Below are 14,396 nucleotides of genomic sequence, written 5' to 3'. Positions count from 1 at the left end.
TATTTAGAGAGTGAGAGATAGAGAGAAATATGATAAGATAGTGTTCAATTGATGGGGTGTGGCCATGAGTCGTCAAACATGAGTTTCGGCCATTGGATTAGACCATGAGATAAAGAAAGTTCACATCATCGATTTTCGGACATGGGTTTATGGGGAAGAATGATTTTCGACATGGATTTATAGGGAATATAGGTTTTTGGCTTGGGTTTATGGGGAAAATGAGTTTTTGGCCATGGGTTTTAGGGAAGAAGAACATGAAAAAAGTATGAAGATTTTGGGTGTGGCATGTTGTGTGTCTTTGGAGATTTCGGGGTGTGGCTAGCTAGACTTTGAAATTTGATGATTTTGCTTGTGTTTGAGAAAATATGGGCTTTGGGATTTATTATTTTCTATTTAAGCTAAATTTTTTGGGTTTTTTGTGTTTGTTTTCGAAGAAAATTTATAGGTTTATGGGTTCATTGGAGATTGGTTTGTTTACTGAGTTTATGTGTTTGAAGGGGTGTCCACGGGTCAGTCTGGGTCTGGTTTGTGCCCAGCCTATGACCCACCTAACAGAATCGAGTGGAGGGAGTTCAAACCTGTCGCCAACCGGAGAGGGAGTCAGATTAGAGCGGTCAAATTTGTGCCAGAAAGTGGTCAGTTCGATACAAACCATCCACGGTGGAAAAATCCAGCCTAAATAGTTTATTTTAGACAAAATTTTGCCAGATTTGGAAGAGATCTCGCTAAATCCGATGAGATTTCCACCAAATCTGGTTGAGATCTCACTAGATTCAGTGAGATATCCCCGAATCTAGCATAAATCTTGTTGGATCTAAAGTATTTTGACCAAAAACTTGCCAAAAAAAAACTTGAATTTCCAAATTTTGGTAAGGTTCTGATCAGGTTGGTTGAGGCGAGTTTTAGAGAAGAGAACCCACCAACCAACCCACCGAAGTTGGTTTATTGGATTTGTAACCCGCTGCCGATCGTTGGAGCCGGTTTTTGAGATCTATAACCCACCGCCAACCGCCGGAGCTCTCGGGTTAGTTGGACATGTCTTGATTTGGGGAAGAACAAGAAGAACATGTTCTTATTTTCTTATGTTCTTCCCCAAAAAAAAAAATAATAATGAAAAGCAACAAAAAAATATTTTATTATTTAATTTAATTAGATTGAAGGTTTGCTAAGTAGACAATTTCCATTATTGAGATGACAGTAGTGACCAAAATGGTAATGATTTTCGATTTTGAGGAACCAACATAGGCGCTTCAAAAAAGTAGAGACCAAAATGAAAATTGGCTCAAAATATAGGGACCAAAAGTGTATTTTTGCTTTAAATATATAAAAACTCTCAATTTCAGCTGTAAGGACACGATTCGTGGCGAACCGTAACAGTGTTGGGTTCGCACGTAAAAAAGGCCCAAACAATATCATTTGTAGAGCGGGGGTTTGAAAGGCGAGGCCTTGGTCGCCAAACGGTGGGTTTACGTGATATGCATACATGGTTAAGTCGTCTTCGCCTTAGGAGTCTTTCTCCTGGAAGCGGGCTGGGAGGCTCTGGTTTTTGGCCATTTTTCCCAACCCCCTCTCTGGTTTGCTTCCTTTTACTTTTATACTAGCTTGTGTTCCTTATTCTTCGTCCACGTGTAGGATCGACTTTTCCCAGACTGATACTTGTCCCATCAGCCCATACCCAGAGTGGTTGGGGGTGGTTGTAAAAGCTGAAGAGTATGGCTCTGTCAGGTGCAGAGTATTGAATGGCAGTAAGAGCAGCCTTCCCGGGTCGTTATATTTCCCAGCGTACCCCTTTCTAAATGTCGTAGATATTTTAGATTTTTTCCAAAGTTATTTCTATACCATTTTTACCCTTTCCTCTTGTGAGATCTCGGTTATGCCGAGGACTGAGTCGTCCTCGACTGTGTCCCAAGGCTACGTCGTATTTGTATTGTCGAGCTTGGGCCATCACCCTCCTCGGCTTGGGCCTTTGGACCCCAACAAGTGAATGGGCCTGGCCCACGGATTATTGGGCCCCACAATAGCCCCTCAAAACCCTGCTGTCCGACCTCTTGGTTGGAGAGGAGGGTTTTGATAATTCCAAGCTTTTATTACGGCTCGTCTAACTCAGCTTTTCATTTAATGATGGCGTTTCTTTATCCGCCTGGGAAATGTACCGGTCTGCGAGGCATTTTTCTGCATTCATTCACCAGGCGTTCCTGCCGTTTGGCTATCCAAAAAATGTGTTTTTAATGACTTACCGTTATGAGACTACTTAAATTCGATGGTTTGTTGACGATGCGGGGAAGTGGAATGGGTACATCTTTGTTTACAGATTCTCTTGGAAATCTGGACAAATTTAATACCTTCCGTTTTGCCCTTCCTATAAGAAGACAAGTTAGGAGGCTATCGCTCTCATACAGAGACCCTTTTTATCCTTCTGAGATCTGAAATCCTTAGCCTCCCCTAGAGTTTACTTTACCCACTAGTTATACACTAAATCGTGATACGCTCACCATAACAACGAGTAAAGAAGGAATCATACCCTCCCCGTAAACACCATGTTCCAATAAAGCTCGTAATGGCTCGGTCAGGGCAGGGATGGCGAAGACTCAAAATCTGTCTCACCTTCCTTTCAGCCAAAATCCGAAGCAGGGGCTCGTCACGTCAAACCTTCGGCGTGATTGAGCCGAGGACACCCATTATCAGTACCAGCCGCTCTCTGATGAGCATAGCTAACATGGCACCAGCGTGTTAGGAGTCAGGATTGTGGCAGGGACTAAGTGCCCCTACTTCTTCCTCTCTTCGTTCACTGGTGCCTCCTTTTGCCTCTCTTTCTTCTTCTTTCCACCACCAGATCCATCTTGGTGCTTTTCCTTCTCCCTCTTTTACTCATTTTTCTTTCTTTTCATCTCTTTCCTCTTCTTCTCCTCCTTCTTTTCATTCATCTCCTCCATCTTTTCATTCATCTCCTCCATCTTCTTCATTCACCTCCTTCATCTTCTTCTGAAGAAGGTCCTTCTCTCAATATGGGCGCTACTGAGGCAGAGTTTAGAAGGATTTCGGAGACGAGTTTAAAAAGACATCTAACTGTTTACTTATCTGCATTGCTGTTTTTTTTTTTTTTTTTTTTTTTTTATTGTTTCGACAATCCACCTTTTGTATAGGCTTGTTTAAGCCCCTCTTTGTACGTTGTAATACATCTTTATATTAATAAAAATTGTTATTACTTTACTTCACATGTTCTATCTCTATATTTCCGAAATGATAACGCAATGAATAGACATACAATCTTGCAAATTTTTCTTTTATTTTTAAACCGTGACCGACGTCTAGGACCAAAGTCCCAGTTAATAAAAAGATCTTACTTTGTGTTTATAAAAACAATCCGGCTTAATAATACTGAATCGAATAAGTGATACTTAGGGCTGAAACTCCCACTAGGCAGGAAAAGAAAGGACATTATGATGAGCTTACTGAGTCGGCCTGGCACAATACCGCCGACCTTAGAGTGCAATACTTGGGGTCATAATCCCTTATCAAAGAGAAATGCGCTATTATGAATTTGCGAGTGCTGTTCGGCACAATAATATAGCATTTGAGTCAATGACACCTAGGGTCAAAAATACTTGCTAAGAAAAAGATATCACCATAACTTTAATAGAGTTGTTTGGCACAACAATGCCGACCTGTGAAAAACGATACTTACCCCAAAACTAGCCGAGATGATAACTGAATGCTCGATGCGGTGTAGGAAGTAACCATCCGAAGACATATCACCCGCAAAATGAACAGCCCCCCTAGGTTGCTGAATAGTGGGGCGTTTCACCATCTTCTTAACACTCTTATTGGCTTTAACCTTTTACAGTATTTGAGCCGAGGATTGAGTAACTTAGAATTTTTATTAAGTAGCCGACCTTACGAAACTCAATCTTTTTCTCATCCGAGTAGTTGGTTTCCCCATAGGTTTGAGTCCAAGGACCATACAATACCTTGGTTCTGTCCAAAACTCAGTTTTCTCATCCGAGTAGTTGGTTTCCCCATAGGCTTGAGTCCGAGGACCATACAATGCCTTGGTTCTGTCAAAAACTCAGTTTTCTCATCCAAGTAGTTGGTTTCCCCATAGGCTTGAGTCCGAGGACCATGCAATACATTGGTTCTGTCCAAAACTCAGTTTTCACATCCAAGTAGTTGGTTTCCCCATAGGCTTGAGTCCGAGGACCATGCAATGCCTTGGTTCTGTCCAAAACTCAGTTTTTACATCCAAGTAGTTGGTTTCCCCATAGGCTTGAGTCCGAGGACCATGCAATACCTTGGTTCTGTCAAAACTCAGTTTTCCATCCAAGAGTTTCCCCCTTGAGAGGACCATGCAATACCTTGGTTCTGTCCAAAACTTGTTTTTCCAAGTAGTTGGTTTCCCCATAGGCTTGAGTCCGAGGACCATGCAATGCCTTGGTTCTGTCCAAAACTCATTTTCTTAGTTGTTTCCCATAGGCTTGAGTCCGAGGACCATGCAATGCCTTGGTTCTGTCCAAAACAGTTTTCTTGGTTTCCCATAGGCTTTGTGACCAGCAATTCAGTTTTCTCATCCAGTTTGGTTTCCCATAGCTTGAGTCCGAGGACCATGCAATACCTTGGTTCTGTCCAAAAACTCAGTTTTCTCATCCAAGTAGTTGGTTTCCCCATAGGCTTGAGTCCGAGGACCATGCAATGCCTTGGTTCTGTCCAAAACTCAGTTTTCCCATCCAAGTAGTTGGTTTCCCCATAGGCTTGAGTCCGAGGACCATGCAATACCTTGGTTCTATCCAAAACTCAGTTTTCCCATCCAAGTAGTTGGTTTCCCCATAGGCTTGAGTCCGAGGACCATGCAATGCCTTGGTTCTGTCCAAAACTCAGTTTTCACATCCAAGTAGTTGGTTTCCCCATAGGCTTGAGGGCCGAGGACCATGCAATGCCTTGGTTCTGTCCAAAACTCAGTTTTCTCATCCAAGTAGTTGGTTTCCCCATAGGCTTGAGTCCGAGGACCATGTAATGCCTTGGTTCTGTCCAAAACTCAGTTTTCTCATCCAAGTAGTTGGTTTCCCCATAGGCTCTAATCCGAGGACCATGCAATGCCTTGGTTCTGTCCAAAACTCAGTTTTGATAAGTAGTTGGGGGAATTATCCCCTCAGCTATGGCGTAGGATCTTGGTTTAAAGGGACCAGCCCCTCGGCCAAGCCCCTGGAACCATCCGTGCTATTGATGCTACAAAGCGCAGCCCCTAGTGAAGAAACGTAGTCCCTAGTGGGACTTTACTCTAAAACGCTATATCTAACTACTGAAAATGACGTGAAGGATGGTATCAACCCACCACCAGTGCCAAGACACAAGCCTTTCCCACAGACGGCACCAATTGTAAGGACACGATTCGTGGCGGACCGTAACAGTGTTGGGTTCGCACGTAAAAAGGCCCAAACAATATCATTTGTAGAGTGGGGGTTTGAAAGGCGAGGCCTTGGTCGCCAAACAGTGGGTTTACGTGATATGCATACATGGTTAAGTCGTCTTCGCCTTAGGAGTCTTTCTCCTGGAGGCGGGCTGGGAGGCTCTGGTTTTTGGCCATTTTTCCCAGCCCCCTCTCTGATTTGCTTCCTTTTACTTTTATACTAGCCTGTGTTCCTTATCCTTCGTCCACGTGTAGGATCGACTTTTCCCAGACTGATACTTGTCCCATCAGCCCATACCCAGAGTGGTTGGGGGTGGTTGTAAAAGCTGAAGAGTATGGCTCTGTCAGGTGCAGAGTATTGAATGGCAGTAAGAGCAGCCTTCCCGGGTCGTTATATTTCCCAGCGTACCCCTTTCTAAATGTCGTAGATATTTTAGATTTTTTCCAAAGTTATTTCTATACCATTTTTACCCTTTCCTCTTGTGAGATCTCGGTTATGCCGAGGACTGAGTCGTCCTCGGCTGTGTCCCAAGGCTACGTCGTATTTGTATTGCCGAGCTTGGGTCATCACCCTCCTCGGCTTGGGCCTTTGGACCCCAACAAGTGAATGGGCCTGGCCCACAGATTATTGGGCCCCACATCAGCTTTTGCCTTAAACCCCCAAATGCATCAAGCTGTCCTTGACATCTATTACAACAACTTCATTTGATGTGAAACAAGGTTTTACCTATTACAACAAAATATTTTGATGTGAAATAAGTGGTTACTTATTGCAACGACATTATTTTGATGTGAAATAAGGTTTAACTATTACAACAACACATTTAGATGTGACAAGGTAATTCTTGCAACAATCTTAAATTGACGTAATACATTTAAGTTACTATTACAACAAAAAGTATATTTTTCATCTATTACAGCAATATATTTTGATGTGAAATAAGTGGTTACTTATTGCATCAATATATTTCAAAATAAAATAAGGTTTAGTTATTACAACAACACATTTAGATGTAACACGGTAATTTTTGCAACAATCTTAATTGATGTAATAAATTTAAGTTACTATTACAACAAAAAACAACTCACAGATGCAATAGTATATATATTACTCCAATTATTTTTGTTGTTGTAATATTACTTGTTGTAATAGGCCTTTTTTCTTGTAGTGGTAGGAGTACTTCAAATGTATCTCTCTAGGGCATCATGAATTTGACTTGATATTCTTTTGATTTTGATTTTGTGAGAAAACTAATGTTCATTTTTTTGGCATCTCTATATATGTAGTCTACTATCAACTTGTTCTTTCAATATATGCAAATAAAACAATTGGAATTACACATCTATTTCCATTGCTTGAACATCTGTATATCTTACTTACGTCTTAACTAGAAGCCCTTTGTTTGTTCATTTGGTAGCCTCCGGTATTTTATTTACAAGTAATAGGACAGAGGTGGGTTATCCATTTTCAAGTAAAATTGTTGCATAAACCTAATCTAATAGAGATTATTTCGTTTCTTGCAATTGGCAATAAAAGAAAATGAAGAAGAAAAAAGAGAGGAGGGAAAGAGAAAGGTGACGGATAAAATACAAGAATATCACTCAAATTCGTATCATACTTGAAAGTTCAAAATATTACAAAAGGAAGGTTAGTTAAATTTAAGAGAAATAATAAATTTTACAAAGGCACTCTTTTCCTTGTAGATAATTCAATAGTTATGGGAGTGGGGTTTGACCACTAGACATGTTCATTGAAAATACTATGAATTGTCTGTTGAGTTCCAGGTATCATGGTATAGAAAGATACTAAAGAAAAAGGAATATGAGAGAGAGAGAGAACAAATGATCACGTGTCCTAAAATAAAGATAATAATTGCAAAAGTTACCATTGATTATGTGGCAATCAATTTTTAGCTAGGTTTTTTAAACTAAACTAGCGAAAATGGAAAGTCTCAAGAAACGAAAAAACATCTCCCTTAAAAAGTAACTCATGGTTTTTTTAATACTATTGAAAGAAAGGAGAAAACCTCTCTAAAGTTATTATTGATCAAATTTCAAATTGCCCAGAACACTACAACTCACAATATAAACATTAAATAAATCTTAGGGCTGCTAGGAGATCCTTACAAAACCCTAGAAAATCCTAATTCATATTAAGCATGATTAAGCTAGAAAAAAGGAAAAATTGACAAAAAAGAAAATTTTGAGAAAATTACATAATCAAATTATATGGACTTTGGGAAATGTTTGAGAACAAACGTGACCAAATTATGACTTTTAAATTAACAACCGTAACAAAAACTAAAATGATCATAAATAACAAATTTGACTAATTGAAAATTTAACCAAACGAATTTGCGTGAAATACAATATATGTCTTCATGTCGTAAGGCGATGAGTTTCAAATCTTGTGATCCTCACAGCGATTCATTTTACATCACCAAATTTCATATGATTTTATTATTTGCTACAATAATTTCTAGTACTACTTTTTGAATTTCTTGCATATTTTTTTCACGATATCTCTATTTAGTAAAATTTTGTTCTTTCGTTTCTACATCAATCATAAACAAAATTAAAATGGTATGGCTACTATGGAACATAGTATTTCAACTTGTTCACACGGTAGAGGCTTATGTTAAATAGTGTGGAGGCTGAGTTTCTGCGAAAACTGCAAAAGCAAAAGCAGAAGGTAAACAAGAATGTGAAAGTTGATTAACTAACAACCCTTTTCCGTATGTGCATTTACTACAGCTTATTCCCCATGGAGATTAACCACTGCGGATGGAGTATGACATGAACATAAGACACTTGATATTGAAGACTTCTATGCATCCATATGAATTCTTCAGAATCGTATTCTTCCTTAACAGCTCTCCTTATCTGGAGACTCTTACATTGGATATAGGCCCGGGAAGAATTTTTTATGTGAGTATCAATAAGAATGTTCAAATATATACACGACATACATATTTTTCACCTCGAACTTAAATCTTGACGTATAATATTCCTTTGTTTTAGGATTACTCCTCTCCAGTCGAGGGCGAAAACCTTGATAGGTTCTGGCTTGAGCGCTCCATGAGATACACGTGTCGTCAAAAGTCTTAAAGTTGTGGAGGTAAAAGGCTTTAAGGGAACATTGCGTGAACTGTGCTTGCTAGGCCGCTTGATTATCTATGGCAAGGTCTTGCAACACATGTATGTTACTGTTTCAAAGGAAGAGGATGGTAATGGTGGAAATGAGAACTTATACAGAGCAAGAGCTAATGGGATGCTGGCATTCCCAAAAGCCTCCTCAACTCTGCAAATATCAATCAATTAAATCACAATAAGTACTACGGACATCATTACATAACTTCTGACATGGTTTATTATGATTTGTACATATAAAAGTTGTGTTAGTGGCAAATACAGGTGAAAATGATGTTGTTCCAATTATAACAAATTATGTCAACAATTATGAAAAATGTTGTGTCCATATTATATATTTCTCAATAAATTCAGATTATACTATGTTGCTACTATTGGCTATTAATATTTAAATGACCAACTCTTAGTTTATATATAGCGTATGTGGAACTCGAATGAACTAAGATGTTGATGTAATGTATATGCAAATAAACTGCTGTGAAACTTATCAATTATGTTGCTCTTAAGCCATTTTGAGATTGTGATATTCTATATATATACAATTTGGTTGCTTTAGTTTATTTGGTCAACTTTAATTATATGAATAATGGGAACCTTTTCCTCTCCATGTTTTTTTGCGTTCTGTGTGAGCATTTGTATATATGTTCATGGGTGCACGCATTATAAGTAGGAGTTTTTTGATGCATGTACAGATTGTTGTACAGGTGCTATATGAGTATATGACCAGGTTGCGTTATCATGAATGTGTTGGTTCTTGAATTTTCAATTACAGCTTTATGAAATGAAATATAGAAGGTAACTGAACCTACCATGTTCAATTCCCATTGAGAGTGGAAATTGACTAATAGATACTTTCTTTTCACCAAAAGGATGTTGCTGTGTTTTAAATTTTGCACGTCTTAAAAGTGCAGTGGACACTTCTCTACCGTCAAACTATGACATTAAAGTCATAGCCTTTACAAATATTGTCCTTTATTTTTTGTGGCAGAAAATCATAGTTGTGTTCTTCCATTCTAAATGCTTGCACCTCCCAGCATAGTCATACTTCAGTGCTAAATAGAATATATATATATATATATATAATAAAAACATGAAAATAAATTTTGAAAATTATTGTCTCATACTTTCAATGTCCGTACTCTATACACTGGACATTATTTTGAAAATTGTGGATTCTTTATGTCAACACTTAATACAATAGTGTTTGGTTATTTGGTGTGTATAAAGTGTGGACATTGAAAGTGTGAGACAATCATATCTAATAAATTTTTTTATGTCATGTCGTGGAATGTAAACTTACTCTGGTGTTAGTATATACATATGTTTTATATGACTTAAGTATCTATCCTATATGTTCTAATGTATATGTATTTTAGTTATGACCCTTATTATGCCATGAATCAAGATATATATATTCAGTATCTTTAATTCAAGCACAGCCAATGGCCATTATAAGTCAGCCATTATGTATGTACATATATATATATATATATAGAGAGAGAGAGAGAGAGAGAGATGATTCTTGTAATATATAATTTAGAATAGTAAAAATCTAACCATTAATTAAGGGTTTTTTTTTTTTTTTGGTGTGTGTGTGGATGTTGTTCGTCAAGTTCAAACCTTATAATCCTTGCTTCCGCTCTCATCTTCTCTTTCTAATTTTCCCCGTTTTGACATGGCATCATAGCCATTATGTGGACTTCAAAAGGGTTCAAGTAGTCTATGTCCACCACTGCTTAGCTCAATCACTATTGACCATCGTTTAGGCTACTTAGAATCATTGACCATCATTTGGACACTATTGTTGATTAATGTCTGAACATAACTACTTCTCTCCGAGTATGGCACTTTTGGACTTATGTTTTCGCATAGGTTTCGATTTTTTAGGGTCTATTTTCCCATTTGAGACTCTTAAGTCACACTAATTGGTGTATCACTTTTTTTTGGGGTTCAATTTATGTGAAATACGCCAATTCACACATTTGTTTCACCAAGACTTATTCCTCTGCTAATATTCTCCAAGCCACTAGTACAGCGTCATTCTCTTACCATAGTAGCCACTTTTAGGTCAGTGGTACAACCATTCTCTAGTCATTGATTGACATTTTTTGTTGCCATGACTAGTATTTTGCATAGTTCATTTCACAATATGCTCAATCTAATTGCATCCAATCCGGAAATTCATGGTTATGTTTTTCTCCACGAAAATACAATTCCAAACTCAAGAATCCACCTTGGGTAGTTTGAGGAGGAATATTCGTATACTCACATGTTCATATGATTTAATGCATTTGCCCTCTATTTCTATGTATGTGCACGTGTCTTAGTCATGGCCCCTTACTATACCTTGAATCAAGGCATATCAATGATCTTTGAATAAGGTATAATCAATAGCCCATATAGGTTAACCATTATGTGTATGTATATGTTATTTTAGTTATTTTTGTAATATTCACCTTTGTATGGTAAAAATGTAGTCAATAGTCACCAAGGGTTTTCCTTGTAAATGTAAGCCATTAGTTGAATCACAAAACCCTTACTTTCGCTCTCTTCTCTCAATAATCTTTTATTTTCTTCCTTTATTTTAACACTTAGATTTGATTCATGTGCCATTAGAAGATGCCCCTCTACCAAGGATAAAGCAAAATATGAAACAAGTTGACAGGTAGAAAAGAGAGATCTAATTAATAGTCTGATCTTTGTATTTCTTTGCTTGTTAAAAAGTACTGCTACAACCAGTAACATAATGTTTTCTCAGACATAGAGAATTATCACCTATATCTGCCAGTAAGGAGAAAAATCTATCACCATCCTCCTTTTCATAATAAAAATTAAAAACAAAAAAGAAAAAACAAACGAAAAAAGACAAATAGGTGGTCAGCCCTAGAGAGCGGAGACAATCTGCTTGGATTTAACACAGTTTTATTTCTTTTTCTTTTTTGGGCTTGTTGATCAGCTATGTACAGACATGGGTCAGTGCAAAATTACACCTTAGAAATCGATGATGGGCTCCCCAATAGTCAAATTTCTCTCTACCGTCCACGGCAGGTTAAAGAGCTTGGCCATAATGAATTTGAAAATCTTGTTCACATTGATGTTGTGGGTTGCACTTGAGAAGAAAAGTGTCGCCTTCATTGCCCTTGCATATGCCCTGGCCTGTAGGTATATATGTCAATGTGTATACACGCAAATCTTAAATCACCAATATCATATATATATATATATATATACATATATAATCTTTGATAGAAAGCTACCTATAATTAATCTTTAACCAAAATTCTTTGCTTAAATTCTGACACGACTTTACAAAACATGTGGCCCTCCCTAACGCGGAGAGAGAAATAGGGTTTGGCAAATGTCAAATTTCCAATTCTCAAAGATTGACAAAGGAAGACTTTTAGTCTTCACCTATGTTCCTAGAACATTCTCATATTCCTACTTGGACGTGGAATATGGGTTGAAAATAATCACATATTATCTGCAATAATGTTAAAGCTACTGCAGTGTTTAGCCAACATTAATTTACTAATTATTCCTTTCTTATTCAAGAAGATTAACTAAAGGACTCACTTTACTTTTTTTGCTTTTTTAACTTTTTAATCAAGTGCATTTTTTTTTTAATGTAATTTATCAAAACCCCATTTGTTAAATTGGGTTGGACTTGGATCCCACTTTAGAAAAGATATCCAAAATAAACTATCTAATGAAACAATTTTGTGGGAAATATTTAATTACCTGAGTCACAATTGTCCATTGCAAATCCGGGGGAAGCCTAACAAAATCATCAAATTTTGTTCCTATTATTATGGGAATTGCAGTCTGCAAAAAAAAGAAAAGAAAAGAAAATATAAATTAGATATAAATTCATATCCAATATTCATAACAGTGCTCAATCATGAACTTTGGGGCTCCACTAACTCTAAAAGACAACTAAAGGAATCATAGGCACTGATTTTGCAGGCCACAGGTATCAGCTTTGAAATCAAAGTTCTTTTGTGGGGAGAATCATTTTCACATTTATATGATGACAGAAAAACTATTGTATCTTACTTCATGTCTTTTTCTCTTTCCTCAATCAGGCAATTTATTTTCAAAATGTCAATTATTAATGGCATATAGAAGAAATTGAAGCCTCATAAACATTAATGGAGTAGTCACTATAGCCTTTGCTATGTCAACAACCTTTTCCATTTGTAAAACTGACATATACATCAATATTAAATAACTGGTATTAACTACTAATGCAGAATTAATGTTTTCATACATACCTGATTCCATTTTCTTGCTTCATTATACCATCCAATAACACTGCAAATGAACAAAAACACAAGCTTCTACTAATATTAGTATAATTATTGAGATTTATTTTTCATTTAAAAGAATAAGAAAAATTATAAAGCATACCTATTTAGTGTAGTCCGGCTAGTAAGATCAAACATAAACAAAATTGCTACTGCATCTTTACAAGCCATTGGAACATGGTCCAGTGATCTGTGGTCACCTACATCCAAATATATATACCAAAAAATTATATTACTTGAAGTTATAAAATATGACTATATAATCACCAAAAATAAAAATCAAACAAGATTAGTAAAATTAATTAACATACCTCCCACATCCCATATTTCCAATGAAATCCGGGCACCTTGTACGGATAAAGTTTTATCCATCAAATTTAATCCTGCCATCTCCAAGTTTCTCTTTTCCTGCTCATCTCCCACATACTTGATCTTCAAAAAAAAATAAAAGTAAAATTTTTAAAATATCATATTAGGTGGAGTAAATCATGTTTTGAAGCTAAAATTTCATGAAGCTAATCACTAAATACTAAATCTACTTACCAAAAAGCTTGTTTTACCAATCTGGCAATCACCCAACAAGCTGATTTTCAAGGTAACCAAATCCGAATCCAAGTCATGCTCACTACATGTGGTGCTGGCTTGTTCATCCAATCCCAAACCCGCCTCTACGGCCTCCGGCGGCAGCGCATAAGAACCCCGGCTGGACAACCGCCGGTACTGAGTCGACTTCCCTATTGAACAAACTATAATTCTATCCCAAATGAATCGAAAAAATTGCCTAATGAACGAGACCCTTTCTACTATTCTCCACCGGATATTGACATGAACAACTTTTCGACAAAGTTGTGTCATCTTTCTAGCTGCACCATGAATAAACTTGGCCATGAAGATTGTAGGTACCTTCTTGTTCTCTCATTGTTTTTGTTTTTGTGTGTGTATTCTAATGTTGTTGTAAATGTGGTACTATGTTATTTGAAGTAACAAGGCTGATGGGGAGGTTACTGTGTTTATAGGGGGGCGGTTGACCGGTATTTTTAATATTTGTGGATTTCCAATACAGTCCAACTTGCCGGCTTTGTGGGTTTCTACGTAGAATTGGCTTGTTTTGGGTAAAGGTATGAAAGTTTAAGTTTTTTTTTGCATATAGAGTGTGAGGGGGTGTTTTGGTCATTTCATACAGAAGGGCTGTTTGGGAATTTCACATGCGTGTTGAAGTGGTGAAAGATGTTTGTTTATAAGCTTTTTTAAAGTGATAAAACTTTGTCGACAAGCACACAGCCCAAGCATCTTTGTGATGTGGCCTAGATAAGAAGCCCCAAAGAATATAAGTTTTATAATAGGCAGGAATCATGTACGGTGCAGTCTTTTTGTATGAGATAGAGATGCTATGCAATAAAATTCTTTGCAATGATACGGCATTCCAACATCGGTTTTTAGTTTTTTTTTTTTTTAAATATGTATGAATGAAAAAGTATATAAAAATGCATGTAATATTTTTTGAAAATTAAAAATATGTGTTTAAAATTATGTACTGAACA

The 14,396-nt window shown here is 37.0% G+C and overlaps 1 protein-coding gene across 1 annotated transcript; it reads right to left on the bottom strand.

Annotated features, from left to right (window-relative positions):
- Positions 1–11,499: 11,499 nt before the first annotated feature.
- Positions 11,500–13,871, bottom strand: LOC115955150 (septum-promoting GTP-binding protein 1-like). The gene is made up of 6 exons (XM_031073204.1): positions 13,399–13,871; positions 13,167–13,287; positions 12,959–13,055; positions 12,823–12,862; positions 12,290–12,373; positions 11,500–11,707 (listed from the first exon to the last, which is right to left on the bottom strand). Exons 1-6 carry the CDS (start codon positions 13,741–13,743, stop codon positions 11,543–11,545), a joined length of 852 nt encoding a protein of 283 aa, XP_030929064.1. The 5' UTR covers positions 13,744–13,871; the 3' UTR covers positions 11,500–11,542.
- Between the last annotated feature and the right edge of the window lie 525 nt (positions 13,872–14,396).

Source organism: Quercus lobata, chromosome 8, assembly GCF_001633185.2.
Source record: "Quercus lobata isolate SW786 chromosome 8, ValleyOak3.0 Primary Assembly, whole genome shotgun sequence".
Taxonomy (NCBI): Eukaryota; Viridiplantae; Streptophyta; class Magnoliopsida; order Fagales; family Fagaceae; genus Quercus; species Quercus lobata.
The sequence above is the reverse complement of the archived record's forward strand: the minus strand, read 5'-3'. Positions and strand labels throughout refer to the sequence as shown.

Coding starts and splice junctions, on each gene's coding strand:
- LOC115955150 (XM_031073204.1), bottom strand. CDS start 13,743: ATGGCCAAGTTTATTCATGGTGCAGCTAGAAAGATGACACAACTTTGT. Junction 13,288..13,398: donor TTGGTAAAACAAGCTTTTTG/GTAAGTAGATTT, acceptor TTTTTTTTGAAG/ATCAAGTATGTGGGAGATGA. Junction 11,708..12,289: donor AATGGACAATTGTGACTCAG/GTAATTAAATAT, acceptor ATATACCTACAG/GCCAGGGCATATGCAAGGGC.